At 34.0% G+C, this 20,391-nt stretch overlaps 3 protein-coding genes across 8 annotated transcripts in view; all 3 read right to left on the reverse strand.

The window, feature by feature from the left end:
- Positions 1 to 181: 181 nt before the first annotated feature.
- Positions 182 to 5,423, reverse strand: LOC107220364 (transmembrane emp24 domain-containing protein 5). The gene is made up of 4 exons (XM_015658930.2): positions 3,060 to 5,423; positions 2,090 to 2,286; positions 1,649 to 1,715; positions 182 to 1,486 (listed from the first exon to the last, which is right to left on the reverse strand). Exons 1-4 carry the CDS (start codon positions 3,255 to 3,257, stop codon positions 1,256 to 1,258), a joined length of 693 nt encoding a protein of 230 aa, XP_015514416.1. The 5' UTR covers positions 3,258 to 5,423; the 3' UTR covers positions 182 to 1,255.
- A 611-nt stretch (positions 5,424 to 6,034) lies between these two features.
- Positions 6,035 to 14,951, reverse strand: LOC107220365 (ras-related protein M-Ras). Its single transcript, XM_015658932.2, has 4 exons — positions 14,749 to 14,951; positions 12,656 to 12,989; positions 11,636 to 11,952; positions 6,035 to 11,093 (listed from the first exon to the last, which is right to left on the reverse strand). The coding sequence occupies exons 2-4, from the start codon at positions 12,843 to 12,845 to the stop codon at positions 11,004 to 11,006; spliced, it is 597 nt and encodes a 198-aa protein (XP_015514418.1). The 5' UTR covers positions 12,846 to 12,989; positions 14,749 to 14,951; the 3' UTR covers positions 6,035 to 11,003.
- Positions 14,952 to 15,418: 467 nt separating this feature from the next.
- LOC107220370 overlaps positions 15,419 to 20,391 on the reverse strand; it is a 55,294-nt gene continuing 50,321 nt past the window's right edge. For all 6 annotated transcript variants that reach the window (XM_046744936.1, XM_046744935.1, XM_015658942.2 and 3 more), the window contains one exon: positions 15,419 to 20,039. In XM_046744936.1, coding sequence (XP_046600892.1) covers positions 19,385 to 20,039 — 655 coding nt within the window. In that variant the 3' untranslated portion in view covers positions 15,419 to 19,384. The remainder of the gene's footprint in view (positions 20,040 to 20,391) is intronic.

Consider the following 20,391-nt stretch of genomic DNA (forward strand, 5'->3'; position numbering starts at 1 on the left):
CTAGTCCCTGAAATGTATGGCCATTTTTCCATGCTATTGGACTGGATTTTTCACGATAGTATTAGCAAACTTAAAATCGTTCAGAAATGCTGAACTTTTCAGAAAGGACGAATCTGATGATTAGTCAAGCCTACATAATGATCTATAAAAATATGAGAAGAGATTACTTAAAAACCCGTGCTTATCAAAAGTAAGTGAACCTTTATTAATTTTTCAAAAAGTTATAGACATATGCAGATATTCAACATCATTTTTACAATTATAAATTTAGATTTCGTACATGTATGTATTTTTATGCCCACAATTGAAGCTCTACCATACATATACGTACCCATATGAGAATATTCTTAATTACTAAACTTGGGGCGCGTTCTAGTAAAACGAAGATTTTAGATTCGCATGTGCAAATCCTAACCCTTCGATCACCAGACCTAGAATCTGATAATTCAAGATTCTAGGACTTATCCTAATAGTGTAGAATCGTTGATGACCTTAATTGTGAAATGGAAAATGCTTTTAATTCGATTCACTTTGACCACTCTCGTAAGAGTCTTTTGTTCGTTTTCTTTAAGAAGAAATTGAAGAGGCTTCAGTTATGTTATTTCAGTTTACAGAATTTCATGCTTATTCAGGAATAAGGGAATGGGATTATCGGTATAGATTGACGGGCAGGAAAATCTAAGAGTTACGTATAACGAATATTGGAAGTAGAACTGGAGCGACGTAGCAAGTAAAGATAAACGTAATAAATTGATTTCACCAGTAACTAAAGTATTAAATTCATAAAATGATCAGTAGTTTGTCCTAGTACCAGAAGCTTCATTAGCACGTGGACTGAATTAAAAAATTTGAAAAACTGGAATGCGATGATTTGACATTACATATAATCGAATCGTATTGTTGACTTCGTTTCAGTGAGGAGTTTTTTTTTTTTTTTTTCTTTTTTATCTTGAACGGAATAACCGTAAGTACGTATAGTGAGTACAAGAATTGGCACAGTTCATCTGTCAGTATACTGAGCAACGGTTGATATTTAGACCTGTTTGTAATCTAGTATAGTTTTAACTATTTGCCATTTCAAGTATACGTACATTATTAAAATTTTACGTAGACACAGAATTAAATAGATAAAGATGTAGATCATGTTCAGTCAAGTATGCAAAGAGAATAACGCAGTGGAAATATATTCTAGTATAAAACACCGCCAATTCTTATTTCTACACTATTTCAGTCGATTGTTTTTTCTCGGATATACTTATATCCGTACTCTCGAGTATCCGGACGGCTTCACTTCAAATAATCTCCTTACGAAGTAAACTTGCAGCGTCGTTGTTGCTGTTATCACTAACAATTGTGCGATTGACCAATTTTGTACATAGGAATTATTATCCAATAATAAATTTATGTCTCTAGCCTCCCGACTTCGACTCAAGTGCTGAATTTGCAGCATCTCATTGATATTCTTCTCAACTCCAACAATTGTTCTCTGAAAATGATTAATTATGTTTAGTAAAGAGATGAGGGTATGAAGTATACAAACACGAAATAAACCACTGTAATTAATAGTTGGTATAATATCATTACCTTATTTTGAATTTATCATTAAAAAATAACTATTAAAGTTACGTATTCTTAGTGAATATCTTACCGTGAAATTTTCAACAGATAGATTCAACTCGTTGAGTTCTTTTGTGAATTTATCCCATTGATCGTATCTGCGCCAAGTATAAAAAAAGAGTGATTATTGACAAACGAATTATGAAAAAGTATCTCGGTTACATATTTAGACGTCACATTTTCGAACATACTGAAGAACATCACAAAAACATAATCAGAGTTTGTATATTCAAATTCTTTAAGCAACATTTAAATATGCCTCAAGGAAAACGATGATATTTTTGATAATAACTATATTTGAAATACAAGATTAAATACTAATTGTTCATTATAATTTGGAACTGTTTCAAATTCCGTTTATTCTCAGTTTCACAGTAGAGTAACAACGCTGAGTTTCCGAATGAATTATTATGATTGATAATAAATGCATGCAGATAGATATTAATTCAGCAAGTCCACATCATCAACTTACCTTATCACAGTTAGGTAAAGATTAACCAGTTTTGACGCGAATCTGGAGAATTGATTATCGATGCAAACACTGTAGTAACCTCCAGTGGCAGATTGATCCTGATAATCAGCGCTTGTTCGCCATTGGTAAGGATATACTATTTGCCCTGTTGGATTCCTAACAGCAAAGCCTGCCATTCCGTCTCCGCCTCTCAACACCTGTTTGAAAGAATGATCATTTATTAATAAATGACTGGGTACGATATGAGAAAGTTTTCTTGGAACGACTTAATCTGTATCATATTTAAATTCAAACATGTTAGAACTTAGACTTCAAAATTTCAACAATACTTGACCATTATAATGAATTATAGATTCGAGTCAAAAAATCATACATCATTCTGTTGATTCCCTAAATTTTGGATAAAAAAAATTCTATGTATACTTACTAACGAAAGAGTTGAAAAGTTTTGGAAAAATGAACTTTCAAGTGAATTCGAAATATTCATTTGAGATATAGTTACTTCCAAATGATGACACAACTAATGACATATAATTAAGAGAATAGTTTCATGCTTAATTAAAAATATATTGAACTAATTTATGACCATCTACATTCCATATGGCTAAAATTATATCCTAAAATGATGTTTGAATGTGAATGGAATCAAGTTTTCTTTCTTATATCTGATTTGAAATTTTCATTATTTTAGAAATGATGATAATTGTCATTACTCTTGAATAAATTTGAAAGATTTTCGTAAGATTGAGCATTCTATTCATCAAGGAGCATGATAGACAGACAGTGAGCATGTGATGACAGGATGAGGAAGTAATAGATGGTACATTAAAATCTGTAGAAACAGTAGCATATTCATTCATAAAGTATATAAATCGTTAGGTAAGATAGTAACAAAAACAAGATCAACGTGATAAAGATAGTTATATAAAGAACATAAAAATAAACAAGATAATATTTGGGTATATCGCACCTGAAAGCTGACATAAAAAGTTGCTCCCGGATTGACATATTGAAAGTAGCAGTCTTCTTTGCCGGGATCTATGTGAACTTTATAATCCATAGCAACAGCGGGAAGTGTTTCGTACCATGGCTGGGTAGTTTCTGCTTGTGCGACAGCGAAAAGGGCACCAAAAATCAAAATATCCAGAGCGAAATGCATCGCGCACATTAACCGGATATTACTTTAGACTTGTGTACGAAGATTTACTCCAACAAGTCATCCCCACTCCGGAGGAATGAAACCGCTTTCGCTGCCGTCCGAGATCGCAACATTTTTCTCGACGGGTCGAAAAGCACCGCTATCAACAAACGGTAAACACTGGACTGGACGCGCGGAAAGCTATGCTGATAGTTGATACATACACTGATGCTGGCAAGTAGCGGCTAACCGCTGTCGGCTTTCACAGTTCACACGCACTCACTTACACACTTGTCATATTTCGCAAGGAAGTTCTGCGCATGCGCGAATCGCCGATGTTTGATAACATAGTGATTACATTTATGTCCATGGGTGGGTACAGTTTGTCTATTCATACATATGTATATGATGTATATCTAGTCGCATCCTTAGAGCATATACTACCGGAGGTAACTACCACGGTCTTACATACAGGTCTAGAAACTCGGTCAAAATTTCAGCATCCTGAATCCTGCATCCCCCTATCGCAGCGACACTCGTGGTCACTGGGCGAAATGATCGGTGCTTCAATAAGAGGACATACCCCCACCACCGGAGTTTCTAGACCTGTATGTATGACCGTGGTAACTACACACGCCATCAATCTCGTGAAACTGCAGCCGAAGTGATGAGAGAACGAGATATGTATTCGGGATACTCCTTTTCTCTCACTCTACGCTTGATTAGTTGAGAGGAAACGTATCGACCAATCGGGTGCAGAGCGAGAGAGACAGGTTATAACGGGCAAATACTTTACTCTTTCACTCCTCCGCCACACTTTATGCGCATGCGAAGCTACCTGTATTAGTATATGCTTTAAGGTCGCACCCTACGCTGCAGAAGGAAACGTTACATTGAAAATAAATTCGAATATAAAAACATTAAAATAGCTACTAATTATTGTAGTGTATCAAGAACTGAACCCAATGTTTTCAGCATTATAATGAGAATTTTAAATTACTCGAGAACCCTTGCGAAGGGTATGACTGAACTGAAATAGGCAAACTTGTACATATGTACAAGTAATGTTTGTGGGCTAAATTATCGATTATTAGTATTTAGTTGAAGATAGAGTTATACTTCAGTCACTCCAGCCGTCATTTTGTTTGACGTGAAACAACATTTGATATTCAACGAGTTCCAAAAATCAGTATAGAGTCGAAATAAGATTACAACTGCGTCTTACGGCGGTCATTTTGATTCTGCCCAAGAGTTCGAATCCAAATAACGAATTTTGTAAAAAAGAAAACAATGTTTCCGAACGTTATTTTACAACAAGGATTTTTACCAGTCAACATTTGTATTGACATTTCAACGAATATATGTTGATTTCAAAAAATTAAGCCCGCAATAGCAGTTTTATGTCTGTACATACATGTATTACACAAAGAAACTGGTGTAGCTCAATGGTTGGCTAATGGCTATTGAATGCGGTAATATTCAAGATCCATCAGACGCACAGAAAAATTAATGAAACACAAAACAAAGTCTAAAAATCAGAATAGACGAATTGCAACTGAATGCAGTTGAATTTTATTAAAATAATCTTACCTCACCACGTTAGGCAACTAATGGTAAATCCAAATTCAAATAAAGATTGCTCGGTTATGCCGTTAACTTTCGAACAACGAGATTGTTATTTATATTTAAAGTAATTAGTGAGATAAGTACTAAAAAAGTAATATCGAGTGATTTCCATAAAACACGCCTGAAATCCAAATAAAATCAACATGTTGTTTTGATATATCATAAGCTTACAGTAACTTATAATAATTGGCACATAGTATATTTGTAATAACCTAAGACTTTCAGCGAGAAAACCACTCTTAGTCATTACATTTTTTCTATAATTAGTAAAAATGAGAATAAAAAGAAAAATCAATGAAAAAGAGAATCCAAAGAAGGGAAATTCGTTGTTGCACCTAGGTCTTATAACATTTCACGCGATGTTGTGTTACCGAATTCGAGGAAGATTGACCACAAGCAAGTATGGGAATCGGATATTAGTAACAACCGTAAGAAAGTATTGTAAACACATTTTATACTTTATTCTCATTTGCATACCGCTCACAGTGATCTGCGCAACCAATTATTCGTAAATGAAAAATATATTAGAACGGCAATTATCTACGCTACAACGTAACTATTGTATTGAGAAGAAATTCTTCCGAGTTTGTAAAATATATACTTTTTCATAGTCTGACATAAACAGTAGTGCACCAAATTTATTAATTACATATTATATAGTTTTTATTCTTTCGTTTTATACGACGTTTATATAGTTCATTATGTTGTGTGCGTATTTCACTGAATGTGTTCATGCCTTATTTAATTTTTTCATTTTTTCATTTTTTTTTTTCTTTTTTTTTACTATTATTAATTCATTATACTTTTGTACGGAACTTTGTCAACGCTTTACATGTTAGCTTCTTTAAAATACTGGAAAATAAACATTGTCACAGCTATGAATATAAGTGTACATATCATACGTGTGAAAAGCTACTCGTTATTTATTTATATCACTGCTCTAGACCGTAAATAGGTAATTGATACGCAAGATATATAATATGCTTGCTGTAATAATGGCGATTTAAAACTTAATTATATATTTAATATGATCATGAAACACTGCGTTGAAATTTACAATAGTCATTGAAGCAGTGATACAAATTTGAATTGAAACTATCGAATAAAAATTTGACTATGTTTTATAACTGGTATCACAACAGATTGACTGTTTTTCTTTAAAGATAATTTTCGTACAGTGCTTAAAATTAGTTTTTTTTTTTTTTTTTGTTTTTTTCTCCTCCCTCCAACCACAACCTACAGCTCTGAACAACTGTTGTACACTCCAATGGAACGGATAAGGAACAGCTATTATTGTTTTATCATTTGTTATTCTTCATCTTTCTCTATAGGCTTTCACAGCTGTTGAAGGCTTATATGGTTTATTTTTTTATTTTTTATTTTTTTTTGCGTCATTTTAATTATGAAATGATATATTATTCATCGATATGATATCTTCATTTACATCGAAGAAAGCATTACTTTAGTAATGTGTATCATATCCGAACAGAAACGGTGTAGTTTTTTTTTTCGATTTTATTTTCAGGATATATAAAAATTATACTTTAATAGTTTTTTTTCTTTTTTTTTTTTTAAATTTAAAAAATGGCAGATGTCGATTCAATCTTTCGAGTACCGATTTTTTTTTTTTTTACAGATATTACATTAACCGTACGTACATTTATAGATAGGTAATATCATAGTACTTTGTGAAATATATCAGACATTGGCCAACTATAGTTTAGCCGGTTAGATGTTGGTGCCTCTAATATTGAGTGCATTCATTTTAATTGTATTAGCAGAGTTTAAGTTATGGCAATTTGCATTCATTACATGAACGTGTTACAATTTCATTCAGAAACGTCCCTACACTCATCGATAGGGCTATGGCTCGAAATTACATCAAAGTTCAAGTTATTTCCTCTTCGTTTTTTGTTTTTTTTTTTTCGTTGGTAAATGAGTCTTATGGAGTATCCGTCATTAAATAGACATACATGTATAGTCTTAGAAACGTTGGGTTGTAAAGAAAACTTGAGAAATGTAGTATGTATGCGAAAGAAAAATACGAAACCTTTGGATAGAAATTTTCATACTGCGCTTCGCTATCAGAATTTTATAGGTTCTATAAACATATTATATTGTTGAAAATCAGGAAAAATTTAGACGGTTCAACGGTGTACATAATTTTAGCTATGGCACCTTAATTTTTTTTATGGCATATTCTGAATATTATTATATTCGTTAGTCAGGTCTTTGCCAGTTTCTCGTCCACGAATTTAAAAATAACGTTGTTTTCTCGTATTCTTTTTTTCGTTTTCAAAAGAGAGGCACCACTTAATACATATTCGTACATATAGTTATACTACATTCCTTACATCCATTGCGAATCACACGGCTTGATTAAAAATATACATATATTCATATACGTGTCGTTGTTGCAAACTTGATTCAGTATACATTCTGCCAATAATAACATCTGTATTGTCCATTAAAATTCAAGCAGCATACCTTTTCTTGTTTGCAATTAATTATCGTTTGTTTTGCGAATATTATATTGGCAATTTCAAATATCTGACAACCTTTCGATCAAAGTTTGGTAGTATAGTTAAGTACGTTTTAAATATTCTCAACAGATAGGGTCTTAGAATTGTTTAATCCATCATTGCATATATTGTCAAAATTATCAACTCAAAAAATTATGCTCTTTGAGTGTGAGTTGTCAGAAATTTCACTTCGCATACTCTTATTCAAAATATTATTTGTACAAGGCAAATATGTTTCAAGATTATAATTTGTAAGTTTTCTATGACAGTTATATGTATACTGGCATTTGTTTTGTGCATGCAGTAATCTTGCCCTTTTCAGAACAAGCATTTTTTTTTTTTTTTGGTTTTTCATTAACGACTTGAATGTCGGCCAGATAATGCATTTCGCCGCTGTGCGATTTTCAATTATGAAATATCAACAGGATGCATTTTTTTACTTCTTTATTGACTCAAAATAATATTTATTGATTCGACCTTTGACGTAATTGTTATGAAAGAAACTTTAGACTTTAAGATTAACATTTTTGCTCCGACTATATGGATACAGCCAAATAGAAATCGAAGCTACTCTTGTTTTACTTTGCAAATTTTCAAATCATCTATCCGGAAGTAGCATTGTTTAAATCAAACTGAACAGAAATATTTGAGCCAATATTTTTTTTTCATCTGTATCGCAAGGCAAAGAAATATATGTTGCACAATTTGTTTTGTACAAGCTGCATGCAACGAAACATTCAACAATCACTTTCCAGTCAGAATAGTCTTATTGTCGCACAATTAAAAAGCTTCTAATAATATTTCCAACAACAATCAGTAGTTAATATAACAATTAATAAACAAAATATATACGACGCTAGTTTAAGAGAAATATAATATGCAGCATAGGAAGATCAATATTGTGCCCAAAGAAACCATTGATTGATGTTATGTTTCTGCTGTTATTTATGAAGCTACAAAATCTTTGTTTCTGTGTAATACAGTGAAATAAACAAATTGTAAATTTAAATACGAACAATAATTCGTATTTTCGCTACTATGAAAAAAGATGAACAACCTCATAATTAATAGACATTATTAGGTTTAAAAAAACCATTTGCATAAATTCTGTAATTCCTCTTCTAAAATAATGAGACTCTAAGGCTTGTGCTTTGTATTTTTACACTATTCAGTCAGAACGGAAGATTAAAGTTTACCAGGAAGAAGCAGGTTGAAATTCTGCCTAGATTATTCTAATCAGCTGGGTTCAAGTTCCCATGAAATTTGATTATATCGGTGTCGTACACGTATTAAATGGCTGAGTTGTTCGAAAGTATGGCGAATTTAACTTTTTTTCTGCTAAGCACAATAATACTGTAAATGAAATATAATTGGATTCTTATTACATTCATTCGTACATCTTTTTGGACCGAAAAATGATAAAATATCTGAAATACTAGTCAAACATACTCTTTTGTACTTTTATACAAGAAATCAACATATTCATACACGTTCCACGTCAATACACAATATTAATTGCACCCAAGGCAAGGGCATCGTTCAAAACGCAGACGCTGGTGGATAATGACGCGGAAAATTTTTTTTCCAACCGCAATCAAATATCTGCTATTAGTGTATTAATCTTACGATGCCAATTCTACGACTCTCAGTGCTCTTGCCTGCAATTGCTCGCGGTGTACGTGCCACAGCTTTTACATATGCACATACATTACATTACGATATATTATATAATGTATTTATAGTATATATTTCACAGTTAAACACTAATGTAGGCCATGGCATATATTTTTTGTTTTTTTTCCTCTTACAGTTTAAAAGGGTCTGACGGATTTTAGCTTCTAGTAAAATACATTTCCTTTTTTCTTCCTCTTTTTACATCAACAAACGTATCTATAATTTTAATAAATTGGTGGATAACTTCTATTATATCCTAGAATACGATACAGGGAAAGATTCAAGGGTACGTCAGCATAAATCATAAGCGATTCGTTTTTTTTACGTAACACAAACACAACATGTACAAATTTTGTGTACGGGTGAGTTTTACGAGATAAATTTTCAACTGCTAGGCTTTAGTTAACTGTGAAATCATATTTCAGTTAGTTTTTCAATCGCTTTGTTCTGCGTGAAAAATACTGATCGGTAGCTACCAAGTGCTGAAATTAAATTACGAATGCCAGCCTTGTTTCAAATTAAATACTTTTATCTAGGAGAGAATTTCTGGAGAAACGCGAAAGGGAGCAAAAAAGATTGCCTACGATTCACCCTTGGTAATTTTGACTTTGGTCACGAATCCTTAGACTTACTACATATTCAAAACTTTGGAAAGGTATTGACGAAACGGAAAAACAATCGTACTTTGGTTAATCAGACCCTCATTTGCATGCCAAGATGCAAATATATGAAAGACAATATTGTCTTATGTGTTAATATATTATTCTTGATTCAGAATAACAATCATTAGTCAACTGACGCCCAACACGCTTCGCCTATTGAAGCTCAAGATCACAAGATTTATAATAAAATAACGATAAATAACTATAAGTATAAGTAAGGTAATAAATAATTCTAAAAAACCTAGGAGAAGATACAAAGTTACGTATATGCCTATACAATATATACGTCACAACTAAATTGCTAATATGCGTAATATAAAATTCAATCGTGCACAAAATCATACACGCATTTATAAAGTTGACGCTATTCAATACCTAAGTTCGTTTCATTCTAATTATCCAGATCATTCGGTATACAACATCTTAGACTTGCACCGACTTTGCAAAACTTTTATTTGGAGTAGTTTGTTGTTTGATAGGGGAACTCGAAATCGAATATATTGTCCAGGTTTCTAGCAAGTTTAATTACATATTCAACAACAGCAATCGTGCGTATTTAAGAAAAAAAATAAACAAAAAAAAAAACGATTCGAGTTACTAAATATCTGGATTTTTTACACCCTCCTCCAAATCAAATAATGTGGAAAGAGTAATGAATTGAAAAGATTGAGTTAGAACGACATTAAAAAGAATAAAATAAAATTTCATAGCTTGCAAAGCCAGCAATTCTAGCACGCATAATTAAAAAAAAAATGTAAAAATCATTACAGTCATTTGATGACGAAGATTTTTAGTTTTGGGTATGAATCAGCTTCCCAATACATTACAAATTTACGGAATACAAAATAATCAATTCCATATTTCGTTGATGGTAAAAAATTGATGTGTACATGTGTTGATTGAAACATCCGTTTTGAATTGGCAGTCGAAAGACGAAAAGCCATCGGACGTTCGAGTGGTTTCACACTATTTCTAACTCCATAATACCAGTAAATACTTCTTCAAATATAATTTTAAAACTATTTCTTGATAATGAGTGAGATGACGAGATTTGATGAGACCATATCGAGAAACTCTACGTGGAAGATAAAAAATGTTTTTTTCTAACAATCAAACAAATTTTTTAAACAATTCAGTGCGGACAAAATAATAATCATCGGTGACATGAGGTTTTTGTCGTAGAATAATACTAATTATATCTGTATCAAATCCCCAGTTTCAGATGATGAAACTTTACGTTTAAACATTGTTAGAAAATTCCATTTCCTACTATCTTTCCAACTGTTTCGAGTTTAGAGAAGATTACACTTTCCTGATCGCCTTCGTTTCCGTCGATTTTTCTCCAACTCTGCAGGTGGCTGGTTCCTGATTATACGGACTACCTAAGAAGTTATTTTCATATATTATCGTATCGTTGAACGAACAGATACTTTCACGTTTGAAGTAGAGGGAAAAAATTCATGCTGAATTCATTTTTCAGGGAACATTTTTATCTAACGGAGAGTATAGATTCAAATAACAGCCTTCAGGGACATAGAAAGTTCAAAGGATACGATTGCACTTATGGCTAATAGTTTTGAGTTCCAAACGATTCCTTTCCACATTAACGTATCAAAAATACTGAAAATTAATTCAGTAGCGGGGGTCGCTATCTGAGAATTTGCCAAACTAGTATGGAAATTCTTGTATCGTTAACAAAAGTAAAAGAATATGAGAAAGTCATCTCCTTTTACTAGATATAGAAACTTAACGCAATGTCAATGTATAATTAACGCACACAACATGTAGTCCAAAATACTTTTCAGTTCAGTTCGTCTCGAAATTAAGCCGATATTGTGCTTGAGCAGCACGACACTTTCTTTACTTATTGATTCAGTAATGGAATAAATAATAGTAGTAATAGTAATTGTAATTGCGGTATTACCTCATGGAATGCGGCATCTACATTGAGCGGAGGGTCCTTGGCTGAAGTTTCAATATACGGAATCCCCAATCTATGTGCCAATTCCCTGCCTTGTTCCTCGGTCACTTTTCTCAGATGTACAAGATCAACTTTATTAGCAACGAGCAGCATTGGATAAACATCACGGTCTTTGACTCTCAGAATCTGCGTATAAAAGTTGACGACATTCTCATACGATTGTTTGTCTGTGACGGAATATACCAGCAGGAAACCATCTCCTTTGCGCATATATTGTTCTCTCATGGCGCTAAACTCCTCCTGCCCAGCGGTGTCGAGTACTGTGAAAAAAATTTACAAACGCAAGTTAAGGGGGGTGTATGCCGATAGATGACTGGAAGTCATTGAATCTTAGAGATTTACAATCGGACGTCCAATTATTCAATTCGAATGCGGTTTATTGTATTAAAAGTTATGTAGATCGTGCTTTGTTTATGTATTTTTTTTTTTTCTAAAAAATGAAGTAATCGAAAGCATTGTTATTGACAATAATGTACACCACACTTTGCTTAGCGACATGTTTTTCAGAGCTCACAATATTTTAATAACAGTTTAACCGTTTTATATTAAATTTGGAAACGGTATTTTAGGATATTTTATCCTCATTGCCACAATCCGTTTTTTTTTTTATTTTGGTTTTGTTCAACAAAATCGTGATCATTTGAAGTTGCGTTTTAACTTGTCGTCAAAAATATGCCACATATTGACGAATAACTAGAAAAAATTGTATTGAAGAAAAGTGGGATCGTCATGAAAAAGAGAATAAACTATCTAAGTATAGCGTCTCCAAGTTTGCAGTAAATTGGTTCAGCTGTTTCTCATGTATCGCGAGCATTACAAAAACATATCACTGAGGAAAAATGATTTACATCGTTTAGCGACGGTGTCTAGAAAATTGTTACTTATGAAAACAAGATCAGAAAAAATTGAACAATTTATTGTTGTCAATAATCGAGATTAGAAATGTGAATGATAGTAATTTACCATCTAGAATGCACCATTGCTTGTCCACCTCCGTGTGTTGAATGTAGCTGTCTTCTATCGTCGGGTCGTAATCGGTGACGAAGAGTTTTTGAAAGAACTGTATCGTGAGGGCACTTTTTCCAACGCCTCCATCCCCGACAACTACCAGTTTGAAGGTCAGGAGATTATCATTGTTGGGAGGTCGCGTCATGCCACCTCTGGGTCCTCCTCCCCCGCCCCCACCGCTCTGCCTGCGTCTACCTATTCTGCCAATCCCTCTTACACCCCTGATATTCTTCCCTCCACGCCAACGTGGCTACATCAACAGTGTAACTTCCTTGATTGCAGTTGCACCCTTAATTGAGAAAAAGATATTTGACGCATAATTAGCTTTGGCTTTCACCGCCATCCAAATTGTGAGTCGATTGAACAGCCACAGCGATATTTGTTTCAATGAATTGACTGCTTAAGCAAAGGATGAGATGTTGATGCTTTTGGAGATAATCGTTTTCAAGTTAAAAATGGTATTGCGTCGACGAGCACGACTACCTTTTGGTACGTTTACTTGATCTTTGTAGTATTTTGACAAATTTGGGTACAAGCTGTATGAAATTGATGTTGATGACGTAAACATAACAAAATATAGAACAGAAAATAATTGTTTTGCAACATTAGAGTGACTTCGAAGCGGCTGAGTTTGCAAAACATGATTAGTTTCTGCTTTGTTACGATTTACCCAAATTCGGACAAACAATCTTTTTTGAAATATTTATGTTACGATAGCCTAACAGATTTGAATCTCGCGTTATGTCTGTGAAAAAGGTGATACAAATCGAGGTCGATAACGACTAACAACTTGACATTGAGAAAAAATGCTCTTAGACATCTAAGTATGATAGTTTTGATCTGAAATTTTAAAACACTCGATATTAATTAAATATAAAACAATATTTCGCTGGGTGAAAGATTATAAATGCAGAGTTTACAGAGTTCGATTGAGAAAAGCTTCAAAGTTTCCATACTATGAGTTTTCTTTTTAACTTTTTTCAGTTAAACGTCATAAAAATTTTATAAGACCTATTACATTGTTCCCAAATTTAATGCCAACATTTTGCCCATTAAAACTTGCGATTTTTATCATTTGAAATTACTGCAGTTTTATCTGAATAGGAACTATACGAAAAGTAATGTAGCGAAGGAACGGTGGTTTTTCACAATGATCATTTTCTGTCGGCAAGCGAAAAAAACTCATATATGAATCGATTCAACGAAACACAACAATCTTTACCGCCCCAAAACCTGATAGTGAATCCAAAAAGATACATCGACACTTTGCAAAGACACATAGCAGCATGGAATAGAATGGGCTTACTTTGAAACTGTGCTCAATTTTCAAACCATTGCCAATATCAAATACTATAAAATAATAGTGGCCGGTAGATAAATTGTTTCAAAAGAAAATGATGTGCCATATTAAGGATAAATTGGTATGGGTAGGTGACAAAATTGATTGTACACAATCCTAGAAATTACTTTAGTAACACTGAATTGTAAAGAGTAAGTATAGTATACTCGACGTTTTTTCGTGTATGATTACATACTTGAAATGCCATGAAATTTTCGTACCGTTCATTGTTTGAGCGATAAATTGGGACAAACGTTTGCGTAAGACTACGTAAAAACGTCCTAATGATACGAACTGTCAACTGCATTTAACGATGCGTTAGAATTTCTAGTCGGTCATGCTGTGTGGCATTTTGCAAAAAGATATGATCTACCGCCACTAGAACGGTTAAACAAACTCATTGAGACTTTTAATCCGAACAACGCGAGTGAAACGTTGTATACACGGTTGTATAGAAATGAAAAGAATAAAGAAGAAAAAAAAAAAATGAGAAGCGATGGACATCGAACTGTTTACAGACAATCGAACGTACGGGCGGCGGGCGTGTTATTTACGTTCGATCCACTATATTGTGCAAATGCGATAGCTACGCGATGGGAAAATTTCAACGTCATTCATATGATAATCCGTCATCGTAAACGGCGGCCAGTTACTCGCGACTATAAAGAGAACGGATGCAATAATTCACTAAGATTGGTAAATTGCTCACCTTACATCGTCTGTCACTCCTGTTGGCGTCACAAAGTATTACGAGCTGCTCGACGACTCGCTGCTGGGGCTGACGTCTGTCGTCACATAATTCACAGAGTTGCACGCGTGCGCGTCACGGCGTAAAAAACAAATTTTTCTAACCGACGCGGCGACGTAACGATGGCAAGTGCCGACGAGACGAAGGCGATGCAAACCGTCCGAGTATCCGTGTATAACTGAGAAGGCTTATCCATAGAGGCTAAAGGTGTATCCGTTATTCGTTAGTTTCGACGACACCCGCTTCGCGACGTTTAAGTAGTTTTATCCGCCTGTGAGCAGGCAGCACAAACGTCATTTCATTAATGACATTTGGGTTGCCTGCTTACAGGCGGTACGAGTACTCTGTTCAGGGTTCGGTTTAGTTCGGTGTTCCATTAATTGTTCTCACGGTTATATGTATTTACGCGTATTATTATATCAGTCTGTACTTGCATTAAGTATTATTAACTGTTTCAGCTTATTGAGAAGCACTGTCTAAGAATAACCGGTAAATACGTATTCGGCAGTGCCTGGAGTGGACAACTGATGTGTCAACTGTGATAATTGTAAAAACATTAACTATCATACGAGTAAGAATAAATGATCAGGTAACATTTTTTCCAATATTTCGAACTTTTTTTTATCGAATCATATATTGTGTACTATAATTGCTAGGAATAATAATACTATATTCCAATACAATAATTACATGAAAATCCAAAACATGGATTCCAATATACTGAATGTATTTATAATAGACTAGAATGGGAATTATAATACTCAAGATTTCATGGGTACTTGTTACGAAACTTAATTGTAATGGGTTCCATAATACAGGAATGACTAGTGAACATAACATTACGTCTAACCAATACATTCCGTAATTTTTAGTTTACTAGGCTCGTATCTTACATAATTATAAGAAATTTTAATAAGTTGATTGAATAATAGTATGTCAGTGCCGTAACACGTCACCGCGTGTAATTTCCTATTGATGTCAGTCATATGGATACTAACTTCTTCGAAATTTAATAGTCATCAGTATTTTTTTTCGTGCGATGATAACTTCTGCTGACTTGATTCACTTCGAATTTGAAAGATAAATTTGGTTGAACATTTTTAACTGACAAACTTTACATGGCTGCTTTAATTCAAGCTGGGGGATAAAAGAGGGTGAACTGAAAACCTTAAGCTGCACAAGGGGTTTGGATACACAATTATCTGGCGGGAGGAACACAATATTTCAGTCACGACACTGAGACGCCAAATACACGTATCTAGGGGTTTATATGACAAAATGTTATCATGGATACGAAACATTAAAGTCTATATTCTTTGTACATAGAGATATTGAAATGTCTACATCTACAAATGGAAAACATTGATTTTCAGGCTTGTGTAGTCTGCGACTGGACGTTGTAAACCACTTCTCTCAAAAGTACGGACCAGTTTGAAAATTCATCAGATTCATTTGAATTATCAATCGTCGAACTTAAACTAGACTTAGTCTTCGTATTTTTTTCATATTGCACTTCATATTGCACAAGTCCCGATTTTTTAAAAGACTATGGAGAAAAAAAAATCGTGATTTGAAGTAGCAGATTTACATCTATTCTGTGTAAGTAAGATAAAAAGTGACCTTACGTTCAGAATATAAAATTATATGTAACATCACGAGTGTTATATTGAAGTGACTCTCAAAGTCCAGCACGTGACAAGCTACGTTTGCCAAATTCTACGTATGGATGGATTACATGTGTGGGCCTTCGTAGGCGTAAAAATTCTACAAGAACGTGAGACTTCACATCGCAATGTTCTAATCTCTAATTATACAAAACTTAGGAGGCTAACTGACTACAGTAATATAGATACATGTACACAATTACAGTCGATGGATTCACAGTCGGGAAATAATCGGTTGAAGTTATGTGTTTGTTGTACCGTAATTGGATGATTCGTGGTATTTTTCTGTTCTTTACTCCAATTTTCACTAGTTATCGCATGTAAAAATAAATGGAAACACGCATATTTTTCTCGACAGTGGTTATTTTTTCCTGACACTGTTGCTTAGGAATAATTTTGATTCAGTACGTGGATATCAAATTTTTGTGAAAGTATGTCCAATTGTATTTTCGATCGAGTAACTAATTTTGTTAAGAGGCGATGTGCTACAAAATGTTTACAGTCAAACTGTAAAAATAGGTTCGACATCCATTTAACCGATTCATCTTCTCGACTAAATATTACGATTATCTAACCAATTTATTTCTATGTAACAACTATGCCTATAATATTACAACATCCAACAGATCCTGAACGACCAAAATACTCCCGTCTTTTGTTCTGAAATTTTTTAGTATATTGCATTAAAATTAGTACTAGTGTATTCAATGAAGCCTTATTCGTTTCCAGGAGATAGTTTTGAAACGGTTTCACCAATGTCACACGTTACGATTTCTAATAATTTACGGATTCAATCTAATCGATGCCAAAGTTGGATTTGAATGCATTTTGAAAACAAGCTTTTTTCTCATCAAAATAAAATATAACTTGCTAATTTTTGATTTTTTGTTGACGTTTTTGAAACTTTCAAATTGGGGGTTGAATTTTGAAATCTCTGAATTTTTTTCTGAATTTAAAAGAATAGAGTGTCGTTTTATGACTTTTATCCTAACAAATTCATCCAATGGAAAACCGATCGTGCGCATTAAATTCAATTCCAGCTACAGGTTCAAAATCAAATTAAATTTTGAACTCCAAAGAAGTTCTATGCAATTGTAGAAATTAATGTATTTCTTGATTGGATGTTGAGATTTAGATCCTTTTTCAATATCTTTTATTGCATTATGTAAATCGAATACTTTAGCATTTGATAGTATGCTTAATCTACATAACAGAATAGTTGCATCTAGATTTAAACTGTATAAGATAATAGTGGAGTTGTATAATTCCATGAACTGTACTTTCTATGTTGTGTTTATATTTGTGATTGAGTTACCCCTATTATTACAAAGTAAGCTCATTCATCTTATTAATTACGCGGTATTTGAAAAAAAAATTGGAATGTAAAACATTGCGTCATTGTCTAATATAAATTGCTATCTTGCTGAAAATATTTCTTTTTAATTTGTTGAACAACTCTGATATTTTTCTAAAAGGTATTACATATTTCGGTTATTCGATTTTTTCTTACCACAGGCAATTTTTTCACGAAAAATTCTGTTTTTCAGATATTTTGGTGTCCCTACGATCTCATTAATACATTTATTATTTCGTCAATTTTCGGAGATTTGAATTTTTCATTTACGATTAACATTCGAAGAAAGCCTAAGAGGAGGTATTTTCGTGAAATCTTTTGAACACCTCCAAACAGTATTAGAGACAATTTTTACAGAACATTGTAATTGACCTACTATCTTTCGCTTCACGTTTATACTTTACGTATATCGGTTACTTTCAGTACCAACGTAGGTATTTATAATTTGGCGCATATCAGTCCCTTTTAAATGATTTTCATATCTTTGTCATGAACTTGAGTAATACATAGATAAGTATATTGCTTCGTGCTTTGACGATGCCCTAAGCCTTTGAGCTATAAATTTTAAGATAAGTGGCACTAATTTGTGTTTAACGTTATATAGTTAATACATCGAATAATCGCCGCAATAATTGCAGAGTCAAGTTAGCAATCGTTCGGTATTTTCTGACTTGATAAGTTATTAGTTTTTTAATCTCAATTAGGTATAATTGTGTTTTTAAAGCCATTATCATTTGGCTGACTGGGGAATATCGTATCAAGAATTTCATTATACTTTTGGTGTTGATGTTCGACGGTGATTTTCAAATTTCTTGCTGCTTCACTCCAACACAACTTTGTTTCGGGTTCAATTGATATAAATCTTCTCTCTGTTCCACATGTAAGGAATGAATTAAGTTCACACAGATTTTTGTACCTTCGCTCAAAATGAAACTCGGATTTGGAGAAATTTGGATGCAATTGATGACTGGGCGTAAAAATGTAGAAAGATCAGAAAATAGACGGGTCACAACATCGAATTTTCAAAGAGGCTAAAATCAGTTTCATACAAATCGTCATAGAATGAAGAAAGGTCAGAAGTATGAAAGTATGAAAGTTAAAATGCGGAATCGTCAGAATGCATGAGAATCTAGCAAGCCATAAAATAAAATTGTTAGAATTCTGACGGTTCTATACTTCAATTTGTTATACATTTTAACTTTACTGTTTTACATTTTAAAATAATCTATATTGTAAAATACAATAAAACAGTTTGTCGCGTTTCTGAAAATTCTATGTTATGACCGTTCGATTTTCTAATTTTCTTAGAATCTTTTCCTTACCCAATGATATCCTTATGATTTCGGCCTTACGAATTTGACCCCAAAACCTGTTAAACTGAGTCGCTTCGTTTGTTGAAAAAAAGAAAAAAGGAAAAAAAAAACCAGCTCGTTCAGTCATAAGATCGAAGAGAGTTTGCAGCTGCTGTAGCCTTACGTTTGGAAAAACATAAGTATACATAATTTTGGCACGGGACAGCGATGATACTTGAGCCTTATATACCATAAATAATACAACTAATTATATGTATAAGTACGATTCAGAATATGTGCGGGGCGAGTTGCAACTTCCACAATGAAACAGGCCTGGCGAATACGGTCACCTGACCCTTTTCCTTACCGCCAACCAAGAAGACGTAGAGCGGTGCAGGCCCTGGCGTGTTCGTCTCTGTGGCGGCCATTTTGGCCCTCTGTCTCTCGGCTCTGGAGGCGCTGAGGGCTCGTCTCGAGGGTGATCCTAAGGGCAGGCTCTTCGGCGGAGCCCGAGGTCTCATTTCCTGCAGTTCAAGGAGTTCCTCGAATGTCTGGGAGGCCGAACGGCCTGGTCCATCCTCGAGGACGCTGTCAGGCGGACTGTTCAGCATCTTGGCGTATTTCGCGTCGACGTTCATTTCGAGGCCCAGATAATTCGGGTTGCAGAATCCGAACTGTCCTTCACGGATTATCTTTTGCTTCGATGACTTTTTGGGCCAGTCATCGTCACCCAGAGGATCACCGGGACTACGGGCTTCGATGCTCGCGTAATCAGAGGTCGATTCCTCCCCCTCTTCGAGGTCCGCGAATCTCACCGATGCCGAGGTTGGAATCTTCGTTGTAGTCGGAGTTTTCGGGGTTTGAACTGCCTCGTAGAGGTGGGAACTGTAACTGTCGCCACGCGTTGGTGGCTGGTAAGCCTGATGAACTGATGCAAAATCCCTGGAAAATTTTTAGTGGATTTTTTTATCCGATTCTGAGAACAGGTTCGGATTATATTTAAAGTTTTTATTATTACTTGATCAATCGTAAGCTCTGGGTAATTGTTTTCTTCAATCAATAGACCAACCGATTATTCGAAATTTTCATTCGTATTTCCTATCCGGTAATCGATTAATCGGCCCTTTCGGTGAATTTTAATTTCGTTTCCCGTAATCGGCGAAAAAATGAATGTTTTCCTGGTTCAATAAATGAATATTATTTGATTCTATAAAAAAAACTGTCCTATCAAGTGGTACTTTATTTCTTTGAATTAACAAAAATTTTTGTCCGTCATATTTGCTTACGATATATG

This window comes from Neodiprion lecontei, chromosome 7, assembly GCF_021901455.1.
Source record: "Neodiprion lecontei isolate iyNeoLeco1 chromosome 7, iyNeoLeco1.1, whole genome shotgun sequence".
NCBI classification, from domain to species: domain Eukaryota; kingdom Metazoa; phylum Arthropoda; class Insecta; order Hymenoptera; family Diprionidae; genus Neodiprion; species Neodiprion lecontei.

What these genes read in the sequence shown, in the direction of transcription:
- LOC107220364 (XM_015658930.2), bottom strand. Translation starts at nt 3,257, where the DNA reads ATGTGCGCGATGCATTTCGCTCTGGATATTTTGATTTTTGGTGCCCTT. An exon ending in CTTTACCTAACTGTGATAAG is followed by an intron (nt 1,716 to 2,089) that starts GTAAGTTGATGA and finishes TACTTGGCGCAG; the next exon opens with ATACGATCAATGGGATAAAT. An exon ending in TATCTGTTGAAAATTTCACG is followed by an intron (nt 1,487 to 1,648) that starts GTAAGATATTCA and finishes AATCATTTTCAG; the next exon opens with AGAACAATTGTTGGAGTTGA.
- LOC107220365 (XM_015658932.2), bottom strand. Translation starts at nt 12,845, where the DNA reads ATGACGCGACCTCCCAACAATGATAATCTCCTGACCTTCAAACTGGTA. An exon ending in GCAATGGTGCATTCTAGATG is followed by an intron (nt 11,953 to 12,655) that starts GTAAATTACTAT and finishes TTTTTTTCACAG; the next exon opens with TACTCGACACCGCTGGGCAG. An exon ending in TAGATGCCGCATTCCATGAG is followed by an intron (nt 11,094 to 11,635) that starts GTAATACCGCAA and finishes ATAACTTCTTAG; the next exon opens with GTAGTCCGTATAATCAGGAA.